This window comes from Stylophora pistillata, chromosome 7 (genome assembly GCF_964205215.1).
Source record: "Stylophora pistillata chromosome 7, jaStyPist1.2, whole genome shotgun sequence".
Classification (NCBI taxonomy): domain Eukaryota; kingdom Metazoa; phylum Cnidaria; class Anthozoa; order Scleractinia; family Pocilloporidae; genus Stylophora; species Stylophora pistillata.
The window spans coordinates 2,431,847-2,454,066 of NC_142525.1; the positions used below are offsets into that span (position 1 = coordinate 2,431,847).

Genomic DNA, 22,220 nt, shown 5'->3' on the forward strand with positions numbered 1-22,220 from the left:
AGTGTTTTCTTGATGAAAAAACAAACTATAGAATCTGGATAACATTTTTCATTCATGGCCAACCTCGTTCTCAGGGTCTCTGATTTCAACTCCTCTCTCGCCCCAGGGGGCGGGAAGATGAGAGACCCTGGGAACGAGGTTGATTCATGGCCTAGTTAAAAATCTCTGAACCCTCCAATGAGGTCTAAGAAGGATTACTGAATGCAGCCTGTTTATGTATCTTAAATTCACTGTAAGCCATGTGCCTAAGAAAACTCGTTGGAACGTTTTTAGTCCTGCAAAGAACAGCTAAAGTAAACAATATTCACCACTCTGTTGCTCTTGGCATGTTTTACTGTACGCTGGTGTGTTACTTGCTACAGTATAAAATGAAAATGTGGATCAACTTCAGTATCTGAGCTGCAGCGCATCTATCCCTCCCCTAACAGTCAACTGATAACAAGTTAGGTTTTGTCATGGGCTTAGCCAGGATCATTTTGCAAAAGCGGGGGGGGGGGGGAAGTCACACCGTGTCAAACAGGGGGTACTTACCAGACTGTCATGTCGACTTCCATGCCGTGTTTTACTTAAAATAAGGCTTACAAAAAAAGAGGGGAAGGGCACCCCAGGACCCCCCTAGCTACGACCCTGTTAGTGTTGGGTCAGGTGAGGGGCAGGTACGCAGTTGCTTAGATACTGAAACTGATCCAAACTACAGAGTACTGAAAGAACTAGCAAGCAGATTTTAACAAACTTTTTAAAATAATATTCGCATATTTAACGTTGCGGGGCGGAAACCTCTGTTACAATCAATCGACTGTTCGGCTGCATAACTGCAGAAATATTCTGCTTGTTACTGGGATATCCGGGGCAATCATCCAGTGAGAGTCCTATGCGAACCAGGCCCCCAAGGACTGAGTTGCAGTACCCGGAGATCGTTCCGTGCATAAACACTGGAAGAGAACTTCTTTCACCACCAGCGGCTAAGTTCAAGGCGCTGAACACGGCATTGATGTTTCCAGGGTCTGTGCACGTCAAGTTGTCAAACGTGAAGTGCCAAGTTTTGCAGCAGGTCTCACACAGACCGATGTGTGTCTCTCCCTGGTAGGTGACATGAAGTGAGGTGTCGCTGTGCTTTTTAAGAAACGAGCAGAACTATATGAAGAGAAAGGATGGCATGAGTTAAGTTGGTGTATTTCAGCTCTAAGTACAATGGGAGACGAGATATTTTAGACAACGCGCCTTTCGGTCAATCACTACCTTGTTGAGCAGAAAAACAGTCGGTTAGGCAGTCAATGGATTGGTTGACCAATCAGTCAGTTAGTGAGTTAGTCAACTGGTCAGTGAGTCAATCAGTCAGTGAGTCAGTCACCTAGTCAATAGATTGATCAGTCGGTCACTCGGTCAGCTAGTCAGTCCGTCAGTCAGTCAGTTTCTCAGTTAGTCAGTCAGTCAGTCAGTTTCTCAGTCAGTCAGTCAGTCAGTCAGTCAGTCAGTCAGTCAGTCGGTCGGTCGATCAGTCAGTCAGTCGGTCGGTCGATCAGTCAGTCAGTCAGCCAGTCAGTCAGTGAGTCAGAAGTTGAGGAGTCTTAAAATTCAATCGTCTGTGTACTTCCTTATACTTACAGACAATTCTCCTTTTGGTGTATTAATATCGGGTTTGAACACACATTGCTTCCAGTTCAGCTCGCTGACTCCAGGGTCTCCAGTGATCCCTCGGGGTCCAGTCTCGCCAACTTCTCCTTTATCTCCTGATATCCCCGGGGGTCCCCACGATCCTAGCGCTCCTGAGCCTCCGGGTATCCCTGGTTCCCCCTTAATTCCCTTTGCCCCTTTCGCCCCTCTTTCTCCAAGGTCCCCTTTTGATCCTTTCACAGGAAAACCACCACCTCCCTGTGGGGAATCACCGGGTTCTCCCGGTAACCCTCTGTCACCTAATGGACCTCTTGGTCCCCGGGCCCCTTTAAAACCTTGGGCTCCAATCGGTCCGCGGGGTCCGGGAAGACCAGAAAGCAGCTCGCACGATTCCATCATCTGCGAAATGAAAATTTCATTTACTTCTTTTCATTGAAGGGCAAATAGCAGAATAGGTTGATAAACTATCCACAGGGGGGGGGGGGGGGGGTGGAGGAGGTAATAAGTGTTGTTGGGCATGAAAAAGAGAGAATTCGATCCTTTTTTAAAAAGAGTCATGCTCCACGGGTATTAAACACAGGGCTTGTTTTTTCATATATCCTCTTAAAAGAGGAAAGGAAGAGCCAACCCATAGTGGGGGAGGGGTAGGTAAGGGGAATGTAGCGCTGAAGATCGCTTAAGATAGATTTCTTATCGAGTGTATAATTTTCTATTAATGGCTTCCATTTGGAAATAAGCCGGCATTAATTAATAAACTCAGAAACTGTTTGGCTTCGACCAAAAATGGCCTAGATTATGGTCTTCAAAACGGCCTGTTACACACAAGACACAGAATAAGTAGCGTAAGCAAGAATGTGTTTACTTAGAACGTTTCAAAAAAAAAAAAAACAGAGAAGAGACCTCACCTTGCGACATTCTGATGGTGTCCACACAATATCCCTTTGGGCAAAAATTGTCTTAAATACGACGAAAGACAGAAATAATAGAGAAAATTTTGCCATCATCTCCGTCCGATTAAGCGCGCGCGTCACGATCACGGGAATTACAATTTACTGTCGATCCATGTCTGTTTTCTTTCAGAGATTACGTGACGCTGACAAAATTATCGCAAAACAACAGGATGTCTTTGTTAACTCATTCATCTCCGGGGGATTTCCGGATTTAAAGTGAAAAATTCTGCTTTAAGTGCACGAAAAACAGCCCTAAAAAATTCTCGTTTTGAATTAATAATTGTGCATTGTTCGTTCATTGTCTAGGAGTGTCTTTAAAGCAAATAATAATACAATTAAAAAAGAGATAAGAAAGAGACTCTAACACGGACCTAGGATTTTCACATCTGCCGATTATGCGCATTTAAATTTTTCTTCTTCCTGTTTGAAGCGCTCGAAGTGAGGTGCGTGCGAGTGTATGAAACATGCGTGTACAAGCAGTGTGAGATAATTGACAGGCGTGGGGTTCGCGCAATAAATGATGGACATCAATATTGTGATAATAAAAGCCTGGCCAAATGATTTTAGCTGCCAAAGTTTCTTGGGAATAAGCCACCATGCCATGCAAGTACTAGTGGCAATTTCTGCTCCACAAGATGCAAAAAATCATGTAAACTACAAAATACCTCTCTTTCCCAGATTTATCCCTCAAACGAAAGAGAGAAGAAACGAAGAGAGACAAGCAAACTGATGATGTATTCCCGCGCAGTAATGCGAGCAAGAAGAGGAGGTTTATCGACCCCAGTTGAACGGCCATGTTGGGAAGAGAAGGAGTGCTGATGTAAACATAGGACGAGAAAGAGGGGGAAATTAATAGAAAAATCTCTGATTAATGAATGCTTTACTGTTCGACTCGATCATCAAAAAGAAGAAGACGATATTCTTCTTAAGAGTTCCCAAGATTCTCAAGAGTTCCTTAGATACAGGGGTTAAAATAAAAGCCCCAATAGTTTGCAATGACTGATATATTTATTCAAATACTCATGACCTTAAATTCACCAAGTAATTCAACAATGTAGACTAAAGACTTTTTAAAACTTTTTCCACAGGAATACCCGCGCTGTAATCGATATCCACTTGTTTTTGGGGAAAATAATTCTTTACAGCGCGCAATTAAAAAAAGACAGAAATTGTCATAAGCTTCACAGCTACGAAAAGAAAAAGGAAAAAAAGGGGACCACGTGAAGACTCGGGCAGAGAGAAACCGGGAAAAACTTCAGAGGCCATTGGTCACAGATGCATTTCATTGCGCTGGAGGAATTTCTCGAATGAGTATGCTTCCATAACGCTTATAAAGTTGTATATTGTAAGGTAACGTAGAGCTCGCAAAAGTCTTACAGTTCTCCATTTGCAGTCCAATTCGAACTAGCCCTGAAGAAAATCTTCTTTCACAAAAGCCTTCGATTCTTCCATAAGAGTAAAACGGGTAGTTACGACCCAGACCTCCCGACATTATCGCGTCGACAGGGCCTGGGTTGTTACACTCGGCGTCGTCGAATATAAAGTACCAACGCTTGCAACAGTCCTGGCAAAGACCGATCTGTAGATTGCCTTCATATACCACGTGCAATACTGAGTTGGGGTCTTTTTTTGAGAAAATACATTCCTGAAAGAGAGAAATTTATTTTGATTGGTACTGAAAATAGAATCAAAATTCATAGAATCTATTCACGATTCTAGGAATTTTAAGGAAGACCTCTTTGCATGGAAAGACTATTAACAATATAATCACGAACATCATCGCAAACAAAGATTGGATAATAAAACAGATAAGACGTTACGACACCTTCAGCAGCCCGTTATCTTTATTGCGGTTTAACTCCCAGGAGCAGCGCGTCCAAGCTCCCATTGTGCCGGCGGACCCTGTCATCCCAGGGGGACCTTGTTCTCCAGGGCTTCCCTCGGGGCCTATCCTTCCCTTATCCCCATCAAACCCCTTGAATCCTTTCCTTCCCCTTTGTCCATTCTCTCCATTGTCTCCACGGTCCCCAGGGTTTCCTCTCCTTCCACTCTCACCGCGATCCCCTGAGGGACCCGGGCGTTGACCCGTGGGTGGCCCCGCTGGTCCTGGAGGGCCAGGTCTAGATCTTCCAGGAGGTCCTCTAAACCCCTTTGGTCCTGCGGGTCCCGCCTGGCCCGGTTCACCCGGGCTCCCATTGATTCCTGGAGGCCCGGGTATTCCTTGGATGCCACGCGTTATCCGATCACAGGCCTGGGTCATCTGAAGCATGAAAAGGTTCGCATCAAAACACTACGTTAATCTTGTAAAATTTACATCGTGGGTCATTTGATCATAATCGTAAAATAATGCGTGGTTGACCAAAATAAAGTTGTCAAAAGGCCAAATTTTGGTTTCTCAATTGACACATCACCTCTCGAGCATCTCACACATTACAGGATCATTCTCGCGCGGCGTGAAGCAAACGCGAATATCTCGTAAGGAACATTTTTAAGTCGGAGACATCAATGAGTGGAGGAGCAAAGGAGTAAAATCACCCTCGTAACCAGCCAAAGGAGCATGCGCAGGGAAATTATCGTGAACACGCGTTCCAGCGTTATTTTCTCGCGCGCGGGTAACACGCAATGCCTGCAAGTTGAGTATGCTAAAACAATTAAGGGATTTAAACTGATCAGCTCAGATCAAATCAGCTTCATTGTTTACTATCTGAATAAAGGTGTATAGTTATGACTTTGACTGCTTAAAAAATCTTAGTATGCATTGAAAAGTTTACTCAGAAAGTCGCATAAAAAGTTGCTGGCAATCGCTTTCTCTTCAGCGGGAGATTCGAGGAGAAGAGGGGGGCGCCTGGCTGAAAGATTTGCCACTAGGGGGGAGAGGGTCATTCTTACCCTTGTACAATCTCTGTTTCTCCAAGGTGTAATTCTTTTCTGCCCATAGATAGCTAACAGGAATGCATTTTGAACGGTTATTAAAAGCGCCAACTTCATGTCCTCACTAGCAACATTTACCTTAATCGTCAAAATAAGAAAAAATAAAGCAGAATATTAGGAGATAAATAAGGAATAGCTTTGTTTTGAATAAGAGAGCCTTGGGGAAAGGTTATTTTGAAACCAGAGCGCTTCATCTGCGCTGGTAAACATCATCATTTGAAGGTTACAAAAAACTGGTGAAATACTGTTCCAGGGGAGGCGAACTCGAAAACATTTTCACTAAAAACGGTCTGTTTAATGTGAAGAGAGGGGAGTAGGGTTTAAAACAAACGTATGTTCTGGGGGAGGGGGTGGTATTGCAGAAAAGTAATAAAAAGAAAGCGAGAACATGGTACGAATTGATACAGGGCTCTCAAACAATATACTAGTGAAAGAATACGACAAAATCTCATCGTCTAATAGATCTAGTTAATGTTGAAATCTGAAGCGAGGAATGGATCGATCGTACCTTGAAAAATTTGCGCAAATCTTCTGCTCGGTGGAAGTCGAACGGTCACTTAGTGAAGACAGTGTCTCAAGTCGACTCTTCTTTCCTGGTAGTGTTAGGTACCAAACCAGTCGTTTAGTGATAACGTCGAAGAGCGCAGTGCATTCACTTACCTAAGCGAGGCGGTATGTTTTCGGAATACGTGATATATTTTGAATCTTAGCGTGTCAGAGAACAGAGCAGCCAGATAACCTTTGGCTTTGTAATGGAATCTGATAGTGTTTTTCACAGGGGAGGTAAGTTCCCTGCCTGGTTTAAAGTAATCGGCTTTGTGGTATAATCACGCTCACGTAGGTAAGAGATACGCGAGACGCGCGTGTGCTGCTCGCAGCTTGCGTGCGAGATTATCACCTAAGATCTTCCGGTGTCCTAACGAAACCTATCTGCAGCGTGTAAAGGACCGTTTCCTTTTCCTCGTGTACCTTACAACTAAAATGGCTGACTACTACATAGATTTCTAGTTTCATTAAAAACGATATTTCGTAAGTTTTGTTTTCTCAATCACGTCAAACAATTTTTGTTCTTCGGCGTCCAGCGGAAGTCATTTCTCGAAATGTGGGAGCTTACAAGTGAATGACGAGAGGGCAAATCTAATATTCCCTCAAAGCCACTCGTCTATAAGTCTACTCTCCCAAAAGTTCTACTCAGATATTCAATGGATGTTGTCCTTATGTGCTCAAGGTAATTCCACGTGTAATTTTCCAGAAGACATGAGCTCAACGATATTACAACCCCTGCTTGTTTTACAGTTCTGTAGATGGTAACATTGTCACTTTTGGAGTGCCGGTAAAAAAAGGACCGTTTGATGTCCCTTCAACAAGCAACCAAGACTAGGGAAAAGAAGATTTATTGCCAAATGAAAATGTCGAAAAGAACACGTTTAATTAAGCGTTTGACCGCTAAAAGTGAGTACTTGATTTGTTAACATTTTCCTAATCAGCACCAGGAAATAAATAACGGATTGCGGGGTGAATACGCACGATGATGCTAGGGTGTCAAATCTATAGTTGTACTGAATTCCTTACTGAGACTGAATATTCTTGATAAAAGAGTTTGACTCAGTGGGAGGGGGTGGGGGTGTGTTGCTCCTAAGGGGGGAGGGGGATAAGATCTTCTGTTAGTCTAGAAAAAGTAGAAATTCGTAACCGTCTTGCGTGTCTGTGAAATGCTAACATAGGATGCCCCTGAACTTGGACTCTGAGTTTCACAGTCCACTAATAATATATAAATTAAGTTATTGTTTAGTCACTGTGAAACAGATCTCTTTATTTCTGTTGAAATTTTACATGTTTGGTTTTGGTTTAGGAACTTGACAAGACCTGTGGAACCAAAACAGAAATAAAATGTGAGTGTAAACTGTCGTTAAAAAAAAGCTCTCTCTTGAAATCAGATTACATTCAGATTACATTCAACTCTAGGAAAAATAATGTTCACCAATAAAAGCAGTGAAAAATGGAAAGATCGAAGAACTGACAAGAACAAAAATTAACCCAAGCAACCAGAGAAAATAAAGAGCTCATACAATCTTCCACTATGAAACTACACCGTAACAACCCCTTACACCCTAGCCCAGTTTTCTATATTCTCCGTACTGTTCTCTATACATTTCCTAAGGGGCTCACAAGGAGAATTTGTTTAACAATCAAGAACTTCTCTAGTTGGTGATCATTTCTTTGATTCTTATGACCTTGATGTATGATTCAAGGGCTTTATTGTAAGGAGAAATGAGACAGTAACCTCTCTTAGAGGTGGAAGAGCTAAATGACTTGCATTTAAACCTTGCTGCATAGACAAGAGGACACTTCCTCTCTTGTATCTTCACAGAATTAGATGACAGACAGACAGACAGACAGACAGACATCTATATTTATACAGGATAGCCCCTTCAGTGTAGTAAACACTGGTATCAACGGGGGTCCTGTTACCCACCCAACCCACCCCAGGGGAGGACATCCATCACACAGTAATCTCGTGCGTGGGAAATTAACGTCTCCTGCCCCTAACCCTGCAGGAGACGGGACCTCCATTTATTCGTCCCTATCCAAGAAGACTAGAATATCTAACCATTTCTTGATGTTAAAGAAAGGAAGCATATTCTTCTCAGTTAATTTTTAAGACCCTGAGTGTTGGTTCGGCCGGTATTGAACTCTCGACCTCCCGCACAGCAGTCCGGCGCTCTCCCAATTGAGCTAACCAGGCGGTTGTTGTTGTTTTTTTTTTTGGTAGGGGGGGAGGGGGGTGGTGGTGGGAGAGCAGATCCTTAGAAGAAATTCTTTAAGGAAGATTAAGAACAAACATTATCCTACATATGATGTTTAATTTCAGCCACTGCAATCAGAGGAAATAGCAGCCTTAAATCCCATAACTTCAAACAAATATGTGTACAAATCAGGAGATAAACTGGATAATTTTGACAGCCCTAACTGTAAATACATCTCCAACAAAAAAAATTAAACTTCAAGATTACCTGGCAAGCAATTCGGTCCAAATCCCGCTGACCTTGACTTGTGATTGCTCGGCCACTGAAACAAAAAAACCTTTTCTATCAGCAAACATTGCAAACAAAGATATCCTCTTGTTTTGAGGGAAGTGACCACTTAAAAGGTATGGCTGAAGGAACAGAAACTATGTTAAATGGCAGAAAGTTTGCCTCACATGTACATAAAGACAATTCTACAAAATAGGTTCTTTATCTTACCCAGTGTTGTCCTTTTCAACCATTTTAAGCTGTTCCAAGCCTTTCAAAATATTGCGAGCAATGGATGAAGAGCCGCGCTCAAAATGACTTGGCCTGACACCACGTCGCTTACGTCCTGCACAACACAAGAAATATTCTGGTTTGTCTCCGCCTTATAATTTTGTTCCTCGAGGTAACTAGGGATACATGCAACCTCTTTCTCCTTCAGTAAATATCTTCCCTCAAACTAACAAATGTACACGACTTGTATAGGTTAAAGTAACTAAGTAGATAAGATAGGGGTGACTTTTCTAGTTTACTCCTGCACAAAATAATTGTTGTTTTAAAGGAGTTAATGTCAGTGAATTGGTTGGAAAACCACCATAGTTCTGCATAAGCCCACTTTCATCCTTGTGCTCTTAAAATCTTTCACAACACTCTATTGCTTCGAGAAAATCAGAGAACTACAGACACCCTAACCTATGATGTTTTATTCTTTTGTTCTACAGATAAAGCTAACATCAATTGGTTTGTGATTCTGAGGTTTGCTCGCAAATCGTGAACATTACTCTGATTACGTATATATGCATGATCCTTCGCAGTAAAGCACTATTTGAGCAATAGTGAAAATCAGACCTGAAAAAAATTTCAGGCCTGTACAGGATTCGAACCACTGACCTCTGCGATACTAGTGCAGCGCTCTACCAATTGAGCTAACAAGCCAACTGGGAGCAGGCCATCAAATTAATTCGACATAAACCCGTAGATGATAAATCAAACAACAACAAACACATGAAACATATGTATGAACTGCGGTTATGAAACGTATATATGCACGATCCTTCGCAGTAAAGCACTATTTGAGCATAACCGTAGTTCATACATATGTTTCATATGTTTGTTGTTGTTTGATTTATCATCTACGGGTTTATGTCGAATTAATTTGATGGCCTGCTCCCAGTTGGCTTGTTAGCTCAATTGGTAGAGCGCTGCACTAGTATCGCAGAGGTCAGTGGTTCGAATCCCATACAGGCCTGAAATTTTTTTCAGGTCTGATTTTCACTATTGCTCAAATGGTGCTTTACTGCGAAGGATCGTGCATATATACATTTCATAACCGCAGTTCATACATATGTTTCATATGTTTGTTGTTGTTTGATTACTCTGATTAGTTAAGTACTGTACATTTGACCTGTCAGAATTGAATAGAAAAGTTCACAGTTTTCTGGGTCCATAGGAAATCCCGTGATACCCATTTGTTATTTTTTTCCTTTTCATAATCAATGTGCCTGGATGTCTATGAAAATTGTTGAGAGAAATTCCTTGTAGTCTCTCCTAGGAGTAAAGGAGAGAATATTCTCTAACACAGAAAAATTAATCCTTTTCCCTTTCAAGTTTATTCTATTATTTTCAGGTTCTAATCCAATAATGACAATAATATTTTCAACCCCCTACTAACTACCCAAACTACTGTGACATAATCAACCAATGTTAAATACATGTATACACAAACATACCTCCATAGACACGAGTGAGGTGACCAACACCGATACCACTGCGCAGGTACACATGACGGAGGATTGAAGCTGTTTAAGTCAATAGCAGACAGTGAGACAACAATCAGATGCCAAATTTTTAGCCTTAATTTTTTAGGTGATTATAGGAAAAACAACACTTGCATTAAACACTGGGCTCTTCACCCCTTAACAGCAGTGTGCATATTCTCCATACTGCTCTCTATACATTTCCTAAGGTGCTGAGGGGAATTTCGAAGGAGAATTTGTTCAACAATCACAAGCTTCTTAAGCTAGGGATTGTTTCCTTAATTCTCATGACCGTTAATATGTGATTCTGGGGTGATATTTGAACACATGTTGGGAGAAATTGGATGTTTGTCACTTCTGAAAGGGTTAAGTGAAATCATGAGTCACAGCCAAATAGTTTCGACACAAGCTCATTGAGTACAAATAACATCTAGATCCTATTTTTACCATGCATTTCTCAAAACTGTGGTTGTTTTGATTGCCATGGTCAGTAGAATAAAATTCTCAAGGACTAATTTGCTGCAAAAGTGACCAATTTAGTGACATGTATTCTGTGTTCAAGCGGCAACCAACAATGTTTTTAATTTTTGTAATATATGGTCTATGTGGGCCGAAGATAAACATTTACAAATAAAATATATGCTGTAACATTGCACAAAATTTAATTTTTAATGTAACTTTTTTAAGATTCAGGGCTGTGGTCTAGCCACACCTGATGGCCCCTGGCACCTTACTTTTGCTCTTGGGCAACTCAGGAATCTTAGTTTTTTCCATAAAAAGCATATGCTGGGCAGCCTGGATTTCACAGTTTCAGAGCACTGGGTTCCCTTCAATTTTTCTTAGAACACAGCCTTGAGCATGGAGCCCTATTAACTTTTGGTTCACTTTTTTTTTTGATGTACAGACATTTCAACTCCTGTTTCTGTATTGTAGTTTTTACTCAAAAAAAGCAATGTCTGAGGGTAATTCACCAAGATAAAAAAAAGCAACACAATCCTTTTACCTGCCCTGATGTAATACCAGTCAGGATCATATGGGGCAAGTTCTTTCCTTTTCGCTGTTTTTACCAAGTCCACCCATTCAGGAACCTTCAGCTTTCCACCCCTTTGTTGGTCAAATAAAGGAAATATGAATTAGCAGGATGGAAATCTATGAAAGTAACCATGGTTACCTTATCATTCCTCTGACCTCCTTAAAACCATAATGACTGTACACTTAGGTTGAATTTTTCATTACATACATGTAATAAATTAGTTTATAATTTATATAGTACCTATTGCAAGCCTCTAAGCGCTTTACAAATGAAAGAGCGAGGGAGAGAAACAAATGTTTCGATTAAATGCTTGAAAATCCCAACTGACAGGAGCCAGATCAAATGGCTGTTTACACAGTGCAGCCAGGGAGTTGAACTTGGGGCAACCAAGAACAAATCCAGTGAGTGGCAAGGCGGAGGACTTAAACCTTGAACCACCAGATTAGAAATCTAGTGCCCTCACCACACTGCCTCCTAAAATGTAGGTGTTTACATGAAGAAAAAGGTATACTGAAATGAATGTGCACTTTAAGGATTCCTTTGCACCATTCTTAGGATTTAAAACATAACCAGTTACAACAAAGTAGAAGTTTTTTCCTCTTTTTTTTCTCAACCACATATGTAAGGCAAAGAATCACAACTGCAATCCATCTATTCAGTAATTAGGGGTTTCATTAATGTTTTTTGCAGGAGGGCAACTGGTTTTCACAGGTGGGCAAAACTCTTTGAAGTGAATTTTTTTATGAGATAAACTTTCCTCCAGATGGTCAAATCAGGAAGGCAAAGCTGTCCTCACAACCGGTCAATTTGCCTGGTGCCTGGCCCTTAATGAAACCCCTGAGTAATACAGAGACCTAAACTAGATTTAATCTTTGAGTAACAAAAAATCAAATGAATGACTAAGAATATATGAAAATCATATGTGTGAATGGCAGTTAATATGAACCAACATAACGACCAGTCTGCAGTTTTAATAAAATGCTAACTAAAACAGATGCCAAATATTTTTCAATTTTTCACTGCAATATCAGAAGTCTTTCTAAAAACCTAAATTTAGTGGAAGAACTATTATACTCCATTGATACCAAGGTGGATATTCTTGGAATTACAGAAACCAAATTAGGTGAGAATTCTGTTTGTAAAGTAAATATCAACGGCTATAATTTATTTCACACAGACTCTCCAACAAAGGCAGGTGGAGCCGCTCTGTATATTGCTAATAATCTTAAAGCAGTACCTAGGCCTGATATTAAATTTGATATAACACTAGTTGAATCATGCTGGGCAGAAATTGATGCTGGCAAGGTAAAAAGAAGATTATAATAGGCTGTAACTACAAGCATCCTACTTGTGATCTAGAACAGTTTTGCAACCAACTAAATGATATAATCAAATCAATTAATTCCAATAGGCATGAAATTTACATCTTTGGAGATATGAATATAAATTTCCTGAAATTTAATGAACACGTCCAAACTGAAGAATTCTTAGATATGCTCTATGCCAACAACATCCTACCAACCATTACTAAACCTACCAGGCTTACTGATCATACAGCAACACTCATTGACCATATATATATACAAATTGTTTTAAAAATCTTACAGCACGAATCCTGACAGTTGATTTAACAGATCATCTCCCCATTTTCTGCATAGTTAAAACCCAGCCCACACAGAACAATGATAATAAAATAAATTTTCGAGACTATTCTAAATTTGAGAAAGACCTATACTTGGATGATATAAATCAGATTGCTTGGCATGAAATTCTTAATCCCCAAAATAATTTAAATGAGAAGCTAAGGGAGACAATATCCTGAATGAAATTGTTGACAAGCATGCACCTATCAGGCTGGCTAGCCAAAGCAAACAAAAGCAACTTAATAAGCCATGGCTCACTAAGGCTATTTTAAAATCAGTAAAAAGGAAACAGAAAATGTACTGTACACATTACTTAAGCAATGACTCCCAAAAAAAAAAAGGGAATATAAACATTATGCAGCTATTCTTTCACATCTTAAGAATAAAAGTAAGACAGACTATTATAGCATGCAATTCTCAAAGTACAATGATAATCTTAAACAAACTTGGAAACTTATCGGTACTCTTGTTAAAAGGAAAACTAGAGGTCAAACTTTCCCTACAAAAATTACTCATAATAACAGGACTTATTCACAAGAAAAGGTCATTGCTGAATTATTCAATTATTTCTTTGTCAACATTGGGCCAACTTTAGCACAGAAAATTAAACCTGATCATACAGACCCTTTGCAATACATAGAATCTACACCATCAAACAGCTTCTACCTTGCTCCAGTAACCCTAGCACAAGTCTTTACATTGTTTGCTGGGCTAAAAGAAAATAAGGCATCACTCGCTGTTCCTAATAAGCTTATCAAACTTGCAGCTGAACAGCTCTCTGCACCCTTCACTGAGATCTACAATGAGTCAATATCATCAGGAAAGTTTCCTTTAGCCTTTAAGATATCAAAAGTAACCCCAATATTTAAAAGCGGTAGTGTATCTGAGTTAGGTAATTATAGACCAATAGCAGTTATTTCTCCCTTCAGTAAAGTTCTGGAAAGACTAGTATATGACCAGCTTGTGTCCTATTTAGAAAAAGAATGTCTACTTTTTAATTACCAATTTGGCTTTCGAAAGGGATATTCCACGGAATATGCAATTCTCAAAATTGTAGAGAACTTGAAGTCAGCAATTGACAGTCAACAAATTACATGTGGTATATTCTTAGACTTTTCTAAGGCCTTTGACACAATTAACCATCATATTCTCTTAGGAAAATTACACAAATATGGGATCCGAGGAGTCCCCCATGCATGGTTTTCAAGCTATATAACTAATCGTAAGCAATATGTCAAAGTTGGTAATACAGAATCTAGCCTGAAAACTATTACATGCGGTGTACCTCAAGGCTCCACACTAGGTCCGTTGTTGTTTCTGTTGTATATTAACGATTTGCCTAGGTCTTCAGAGAAATTAACTTTTTGGATTTTTGCAGATGAAACAAATATGTTTTATTCTTCAAAAGATCCTGTGCAGCTCCAATCAGTTATTGATGAAGAACTTAGAAAGGTCTTAAAATACTGTGCAGCAAATATGCTGTCAGTTAATTTCAAGAAGACTAATTATATGATTATTACTTCACTAAAAAGAGAACAAATATCAGAATAACAGCTTGCAATATAGAACCAAAATCTCAGATAAAATATTTGGGGTTTTTTATAGATGAACATTTAAAATGGGATGCTCAGCTCCAGCACATAAACAATAAAATAACAAAAAACATCAGAATTCTATCTAAGCTTAGACATTATTTACCTGTGAGCACACTCAAACAACTGTACTATACTCTCCTATATCCATATCTAACATATAGATTAATGTGCTGGAGAACTGTATACCAAACCAGGTTAAATAAAATCAAAATAAGTCAAAACAACAGTATCCGCAGCATCTTCTTTGCTAGCAAAAGAGAAAGTTCTACACCATACTTCACACTATTAGAAATCTTAAGATTAGAGAATATTTTTAAATTAAAAATTGGCTCTCTTGTGCATAAAATTCAATATCAAAAAAAAGAATATACCTCCAGTCACCTATGATCTAGCCCAACCAGCTTCAGCTGTCCATAATTACTCTACTAGGTATGCCACTGATCAAAACTTGTACAGACCATTCTCTAGAACCAATTATGGTCTAGCAAGATTTAGTGTGGTGGCATCACAGATCTGGTAAACGATACCTATTAAAATAAAGTGTCTCCCTGCCAAAAGCTTTAAAAAAGAATATAAACTCTTCCTACTTGGCAGGCAGACATCTTGAACAACTTTAACCTATCATAGAGCTCTATTTTACTATTTTAACTATTTTAAATTAGTATATGTGCTATCTCCTTAAGTGTATTTAACTTTCAACCATCTGTAATTGCTCTGTGGTAGTGGCCAACTCGAAAGCTTGGCTCCTTTGGCTACTACACACTCTTTCCACTGCTTTGTGTAAATTCATGTATAAGTTAGAACTCTCTTCTTTTTTTTTTTTCTACTTTTTCTCTTTCTCGTTGTTGTATTTTTAGTAGAACAAGTGCAAATAAAAGAATGAATGAATGAATGACCAGCTCCCAGCTGACTTGTTAACTCAGTTGGTGGAGCACTACACCATTGCTGCAGAGGTCATGGGTTCAAATCCCATGTAGGCTTGAAATTTTCTTCAGGCCTTATTTTCTCTACTACTTAAGTAGTGTTCATTACTGCAAGAATCCCTTCCATAAACAAAATATCAACTGCCTACACATTATACATCCAATAAAACTCACAAGGCAAAGTAATAAAAAAATAAAAAGAAAAAATTTAAAAATCAAGCAAAGATATAGAGTTGTAGATTTGGCCAAATCACTAACAAAATCACATAATCTTTACACTGAGCAGTGTATCACCAGAGATAATTTGACACATGTGTCAAATTATCTATGGTGATACACTGTTCGGTGTGGTAACATTTTATCGGAATTATATTTTCGCCCATGCATGCATGAGCGAAAATATAATTCCGATAAAATGTTACCACTTCTTTCAAAACCTGAACTGTTAGTTAGAAGTGTGAAAGTTTCAAAACAACGAGTTAGATTTTGCCATGAAGTGAAGAGTTGCTTCGGAGCATCAATTTGGAATCTTTGATCTAAACTTGAGCGTACCTCCACTCCAAACTCCGTGTAACTATGCTATCACTGAAAACTTCATTTCCAAGTTTTTCTTTTTGACATGAAGACAATAAATTCAGGATAGGAGAAATTAATTATATCATCTTAAAAGAGTTGTGCTTAAAGAGAGGGACACTCAGATTGTTTTGCTACCCACAAAGGCGTCAAAAACGCAAATTGATCAGAACTCACTTCTTCAAATGGGCCGACAAAGCCTTGATGAATTCGTGAGGACAAACGTCTTTCACTGTCGCACCACCGGGCATCTAACGGAAAGAAGACATACAGCTTTTGTTTAGCGCATAACTTACAGGTTAGATGGCCATCTTAAGCTTTGCAATAGCCTTGAAATATAAATACACGTGGTTGTAACAGAAAAATTCATATCCGCCATATTACCTTTGCTTGTAGAGAAGAGGAAGAATAAGGGGCGGCCGCCGTGCCATAAGGGGCACTTGACTTGCCTCCAGTCTCTCCCGGTATTGCAGAGCTCATTTGGAAAATTACACGCAAATTTGGGACTTTGGGAGCCTGGAATATGAAGGCTAATACCATCTAAACTTTCTACCCATTTCAAATTTTTTAATCTTGAATTTTCCTGCCTCCTAGGAAAGTTCATTTCAAAGGCGTAACATTTTTTCACGGTCTTCGAGAATCAGGGGTAAGAGAAAACTAGGGTTTGATAAAGAACTTGAACAAAGAATCGAATTATACGTAAAAATATAAGAGGAAAACGTGAATATCTCTTTCCAAGGATGGTGGATAGATTTAGATAATTTCGGGTATTGAAGTTGAATTTTGCGGAATGCAATGTTTTTTTGCGGATTTGATAAAATGCATCACATTGAACTAAAGTGCTGTTTTGTCTGTTTTCGCGGGCATTTGATTTACGCCAACGCAGAACCAATCATGATAGATATTCTTACGCCATGCAAAATCAGTAATTAGTATGAAATTTTATTTACTTTTATTTCAGTAAATTAAATTCATGTCAAGTTAAACGTGCAATTTACATTTCAGTTATCTGTAAAACAAGTCATTTCTGTTTGGTGAGGGTTCGTAAACTTTGACAATCTAGTACATTTCGGTCACGTTCGAATCCGAGAGAACTGACATGAGCCACGGTTGTATATCAATGTGTACAATTCATTTACACTACGCAAATGTCGGTTATATTCATTCAGCTGTTTACATAGTATTTTTCGTTCTAAATTCATCTTATAATTACTTGACCCCGATATCAAAAATTTTGCCAGAAGGTAGGTTTTCTTGAGAAAAACCCATTGGTTAAGGATAAAATTTACAAAGGCGGTAAAAAACTGATCTTCTCGTTAGACGGCTTTCGGCAATTTTTTACTTTGCAGCTTAAGCTAAGTATTTACATTTGAAATAAACAAGATTATCTGTAATTTTTCCATAGGCTTGATAAAAGCGTTATCGGTAAATTATGCAATATCAAAGAAATTTTAGAGTACGTCAATTTTTCCGTTTATTGATGGCTGGAAAAATCGAGCTTAATTTCGCTAATGGTCACTAGCTTCGAAAGAGGCGACTGAAATTGTCATCGATCTGAAATTACAGTCACGTTTTATAATATTCTATTTTATGTCCACATGCCTTTCTATCGGGACTAAATTGCTCACTTTATCATTCTAGGTGGTTCACTCATTAACCACCATACACAATTCGTATCCTTCTCATTTATTACATCCGAACTACAGTCAACCGATCAAACATAATTTCCTTCCCAAACTTTTGTAGCTTTTCGTGTTAATTGTCAATTTAAATCAACGCTTATTGACCTTCGCTTTGGCCTTAAAAAAATATCCGCTCCGTTCATCGAAAATTGCACTCGATTAAAAGATAAAAAATGAAAAGAAATTTGGTTAATTTCAGCCGGATATCTGATACTAATGCATATCGTCTTCAAATTCAGCCTCCCAGAGAGGGCTTTTAGCTGACAATTGAGACTTCATCACCAGGCGAGATGATATTGTGACAATAAAGAGAGCGTTCGGTGTTAAACTTGATATTTCAAGAGCAGAACAAACCTGACATATAAGCGAACCTTTTGCTCTCTTTTACAAATTTTTATTAAAAAATCGCACGAAAAAAATTTCGAAAAGATGAAAATCATGTATGTTTATAATTTCAGAAACGCTTCAAAACAACCACTGTAACTTAATTTGTATTTTCAAATATTTTTAGATGAAAATCAGGTTTAGATGTTTAAAGAATTGAAATCGTAGATTAAAATTTTTGATCAGCTAGATCATAATCAGTGACAAATTAGTAGCATGCGTTGTGAGGAAGAAAACTGTTGAGTAAAAATTATGGCCGCATCAGATACGTGTTTTGTTTCCGACTCAGATATCTAAGGTACAGCCGTTTTTCAGTTGGGACAGCGGGACTTTCAATTTAGGTGATAAAAGATAGTCATCCTAACCACTTCTTCGTTTGAACCAAAAAAAAGCACTTCGAATTTTACTAACGTCCCGACAGAAGTATATTGGTTTTATCACCTCTGGATTCTTGATTGGTCGTCCCTTCACAACCAGCTTGATTCTGACACATTTCAAATTTGAATAAGGATTTGTACAAAACAGTTTAGTTCCTCAGTAGTAGATGTGTTTGCTTTTTTCTTCATTAAAGTCATTTTATACACAGCGTGCGTTTGAAGGTGGCTTTGAACTCGCGAATTCTCATTGCGTAGATCCATGGATCCATTGCCGAACTAGTAAGTGACAGCGTAGCAGCCCACATCCATGCTCGGTTGTAATGTCTGCGACGGCACACGTCGCTGGTGGCAATCTGCAGCAAACTGACCACGCTCACTGGCATAGAAAGAGAGAGTGCCACCAGAACAACTATCCCCACGGTCCAGGCGTTTTTTTTGGCTTTTTTGAGCTCAATTCGAGGGCGGGTTATTTCAACGCCATCCACGGCGCCTTCGGTGTCTCGCGAAATCACGGAGACACTGTTCTCTGCGAATGCAATTCTTCTCGACTGGTCGCGCGCAGCGATTAAAATCTTTCCATAGGTGTAAAGGATGATTGCCATGGGAACAAGTCCTGTTAACACTCCGCAAATAATCCACAGTTTTGGCAGGTCTTGAGTATCCAGTGCAAAAGAAAAGGCATTGAGCATGAAGCCGAACACCCAAGTCATCACAGCAGCGATTACAGTGCGCTTCACGGTTACAATGCTCATATAACGCAACGGAAATATGACAGCGATATAGCGCTCTACGCTCATTATACACAAAGTGTGCATGATGATCATCGAGCTGGACATGGCTAAAAAGCTTTCGAGCTGCAAGAGATGTTTCTCTCTGTACTGCCAAGGTACAACGTTGGTTAACAAGATGTACAACGGATTCACTGCCATGCCCACGAACAGATCGATGGCAGATAAGGAAGTTATAAGGTAATAACACGGTTGGCGAAGGGAGCTGTTCTTGAAGAGAATCGCAAGAACCATTAGATTTCCACTGATGGCTGCTAATGCGGATACTGCATTCAAAATTCCGAGAATCACAGCTGAGGCAGCAGAGATTTCTCCTGTACACTGTGTTTGATCCACCATGGTGCGAGATATTTGTATGTAACTGATCTGTATCAAGACTGACAGCGAAATGTGCTGGAAATCTTCATATTCCGAGAACTGAACGCGAAAACCATAAAAAAAAAGAAAGCCGTTACAACGAATTTCCTTTGAACACAATGTGCCAATTAAAAGTGCACAAGGTTTGAAAAAACTTTTTTGATTCCTAAGCTTACGCATACATATATAAACAAGTTCGCGCAGGTGTCTATAGTATTTGGTGAAACAACTGTATATTGTAATCAATGTCGATATTGATTCAAGAAGATCGCCGAGTTGGTTAATGGATCAATAAAAGAAAATTTTTTTAAATTTTCCATTTGAAAGGCACTTTATTAACATGCTTGAAGGCAGTCTTCTTCAGTGTTTTATTACAGTTCTTCAATAACTTTTTTCTCCTAAATTTTTATCATTCAAGTGAGCGCGTGCGCGAGGCATTTTCAAAACTAACCAGAGCGAAAAAAATTTGGGTTCAGTTCCTTTATCAATTTTTGGGCTGAGAAAAATGACAATCTGTTAAATTTGGCTTAAGCAATTTTACTAAGATCCGCAAGAGAGAATGATGTAATCCCTGCTTTGACAAACTTGTCATTTCAAAAAAATATGGGAAATATAGTATGGATTACGTTAACTCTATCACCTTTCAATGAATTATAATGTTCATTAATTGAGGTTCCATCGGCGTCTACTAAATTGATGTGATATTTTAAACCATCATCCCAAAGACACGGGGTCAATTTTGAGTAGTTTTAGATAGCTATCTTTAATCTAAGGTTCTAATGCAGCGATTCCGAGTCTTAAGTAATTAGAGCTGGCACTATCTGCAATTATAGTGCCGCGTGAGAACAGTAAAAGACCGCAAAATCCGGAATAAAACTGACGTAGGGAGGGTGTTTTGAAATCTGACCAATAATCCTCACGATTCTGCACTTCATTTCATTGAAATTCCTACCTTAACAATGTACTTCATACCCAATTAAAAGACACTTTATTTCAAGATTAAAATCATGTCAACATGAAAATCGGACATGAGGGGTTCACTATCATCAAACTTCTTTTCCTTCTTTTTGGCATCTAAGATTTCAAAAAAGAGCTATGAAGTTTTGGAAATAACCAAACAAAAAAGGATATCATGTCTGGAGATGAAGCTGATGGCCATAGCATGTGTGCACTTAGATGATTGGAATAAAAAAAACGAAACCGAATTCAATACGAGATTGTTTTTATATGCAATTTAGCGAAGACGATATGTAAATGACTTAAATCGAATTTCATTCCAATTTCACCAAACACCAATCTGAATCTGAAGATAGCTTATTAGCATATTAAATATAACTTTTTCGGATCTTGCTTAAATAACCTTAAATAATTTGAGAGATTTTTTTCCATTTCTTTTCCGTTGCAAGTTATCTAACCTCTTCATTTTTGTCAATGACTGATGCGTGATGTGAAAGACTGGTTCTGAAATGCATCGCATTATCAACTGAACTGATAGTGTAAATTAGCCACCGCGAAGAGTTTAAATTCTGACTTTTCGAGCGTTAACACTTCGTCAGGGCGAAGGGCTATGTTCTATGACGTCACACTCGGAATTAATCACTTTGGACGCTGTGTAAATTGTCGAATTAATGTTTTTGAGAGGGCATAGACTTAAGGATACATATCTAAAAAACTTAACATACTTTTCGATTGTTATTCCGAGTACTATAGGTCTTATTTTGATCTATGCTTATGAGAAAAAAAGGGGTAAACGAGAGCGGCGTGGTTTAACTTTGAATGATAAAAGGTTGGAAAAGGAGTTGTCAAAAGTGATGGTGGTGAGGGAGGGGGGTTGGGGGTGACTCTCCCCTCTCCACTACTCAAATCAGGCCAAGCATGGCTTCCACTCCAAATGACAATCCACAAGAAAATTATCGGGGCTAGATACGGTCAGGAAGGTTTCGACAAGTTTTCCTGAGTGACATTAACTAGGTTTTACACATACACGCAAACTGTAACATGAGCGCTTCTATAGAATATAACGCCAGTCGTTCGGAGTAACATGACAAAAAAAGCGAATGACGTTTCTTATAGGTTTGCACCGAGTCAGTTACTGATGATATATATTTGAGAGCTCGAATTTACATCACAATATTGATACAATATCATTTTGTGAGAAGCTGAGATTAAAGTCAACCGACTTGAAAAGACCGTTAAAGCCATCCCATAAATATATCGTTCCTCGTCGCTTTTCTTTATGTGAAAAAGGGTTATTCGGGCGAAAAGGAAAACAAAACAAAACAAGAGAATTGTCTGTGGGTGTCTAAGGAAAAGCCTGGTCGTATTAGTTCGTTTCCATACTGTTTATCTAAACCCTGACATTTTTCCCCGCACAAGTAGTTTTTATCACGCACAGTACCATTCCAAGTTAATGACAGTCTTCTAACACAGTTGTTCGAAAAAAACAATTACTCTGTGGTTTGGCACAGTTGTTTGCTTCTCAATGACAAACGGTTTCTACAGGGCGAGTGATTTACCGTATCAAACTCTAACGACGACTCATTAAAATAGATGCGTTTAATTGATCTTGTTGCTTCAGTTGCAAGTTTCTCAAAGTTTCCTC

The 22,220-nt window shown here is 39.0% G+C and overlaps 4 protein-coding genes across 4 annotated transcripts; all 4 read right to left on the reverse strand.

Annotated features, from left to right (window-relative positions):
- Positions 1 to 315: 315 nt before the first annotated feature.
- LOC148726139 (uncharacterized) lies at positions 316 to 2,680 on the reverse strand. Its single transcript, XM_088727568.1, has 3 exons — positions 2,520 to 2,680; positions 1,606 to 2,013; positions 316 to 1,134 (listed from the first exon to the last, which is right to left on the reverse strand). The coding sequence occupies exons 1-3, from the start codon at positions 2,616 to 2,618 to the stop codon at positions 757 to 759; spliced, it is 885 nt and encodes a 294-aa protein (XP_088583694.1). The 5' UTR covers positions 2,619 to 2,680; the 3' UTR covers positions 316 to 756.
- An 873-nt stretch (positions 2,681 to 3,553) lies between these two features.
- On the reverse strand, positions 3,554 to 6,244 carry LOC111329779 (uncharacterized). Its single transcript, XM_022934548.2, has 4 exons — positions 6,004 to 6,244; positions 5,454 to 5,573; positions 4,390 to 4,824; positions 3,554 to 4,209 (listed from the first exon to the last, which is right to left on the reverse strand). The coding sequence occupies exons 2-4, from the start codon at positions 5,550 to 5,552 to the stop codon at positions 3,847 to 3,849; spliced, it is 897 nt and encodes a 298-aa protein (XP_022790283.2). The 5' UTR covers positions 5,553 to 5,573; positions 6,004 to 6,244; the 3' UTR covers positions 3,554 to 3,846.
- Positions 6,245 to 7,276: 1,032 nt separating this feature from the next.
- On the reverse strand, positions 7,277 to 16,366 carry LOC111329794 (small ribosomal subunit protein eS19). The gene is made up of 6 exons (XM_022934563.2): positions 16,208 to 16,366; positions 11,267 to 11,367; positions 10,237 to 10,305; positions 8,741 to 8,855; positions 8,510 to 8,564; positions 7,277 to 7,361 (listed from the first exon to the last, which is right to left on the reverse strand). Exons 1-6 carry the CDS (start codon positions 16,279 to 16,281, stop codon positions 7,344 to 7,346), a joined length of 432 nt encoding a protein of 143 aa, XP_022790298.1. The 5' UTR covers positions 16,282 to 16,366; the 3' UTR covers positions 7,277 to 7,343.
- Positions 16,367 to 17,350: 984 nt separating this feature from the next.
- On the reverse strand, positions 17,351 to 19,898 carry LOC111329797 (trace amine-associated receptor 6-like). The gene has a single exon (XM_022934565.2). The coding sequence runs from the start codon at positions 19,796 to 19,798 to the stop codon at positions 18,668 to 18,670; it is 1,131 nt and encodes a 376-aa protein (XP_022790300.2). The 5' UTR covers positions 19,799 to 19,898; the 3' UTR covers positions 17,351 to 18,667.
- Between the last annotated feature and the right edge of the window lie 2,322 nt (positions 19,899 to 22,220).

Coding starts and splice junctions, on each gene's coding strand:
- LOC148726139 (XM_088727568.1), bottom strand. CDS start 2,618: ATGATGGCAAAATTTTCTCTATTATTTCTGTCTTTCGTCGTATTTAAG. Junction 2,014..2,519: donor CACCATCAGAATGTCGCAAG/GTGAGGTCTCTT, acceptor TTCATTTCGCAG/ATGATGGAATCGTGCGAGCT. Junction 1,135..1,605: donor CACCAAAAGGAGAATTGTCT/GTAAGTATAAGG, acceptor CTCTTCATATAG/TTCTGCTCGTTTCTTAAAAA.
- LOC111329779 (XM_022934548.2), bottom strand. CDS start 5,552: ATGAAGTTGGCGCTTTTAATAACCGTTCAAAATGCATTCCTGTTAGCT. Junction 4,825..5,453: donor GAAACAGAGATTGTACAAGG/GTAAGAATGACC, acceptor TTCATGCTTCAG/ATGACCCAGGCCTGTGATCG. Junction 4,210..4,389: donor AAGATAACGGGCTGCTGAAG/GTGTCGTAACGT, acceptor TCTCTCTTTCAG/GAATGTATTTTCTCAAAAAA.
- LOC111329794 (XM_022934563.2), bottom strand. CDS start 16,281: ATGCCCGGTGGTGCGACAGTGAAAGACGTTTGTCCTCACGAATTCATC. Junction 11,368..16,207: donor TTGTCGGCCCATTTGAAGAA/GTGAGTTCTGAT, acceptor TGACCAACAAAG/GGGTGGAAAGCTGAAGGTTC. Junction 8,856..10,236: donor CCTCACTCGTGTCTATGGAG/GTATGTTTGTGT, acceptor TGTGTTGTGCAG/GACGTAAGCGACGTGGTGTC.
- LOC111329797 (XM_022934565.2), bottom strand. CDS start 19,798: ATGCGTAAGCTTAGGAATCAAAAAAGTTTTTTCAAACCTTGTGCACTT.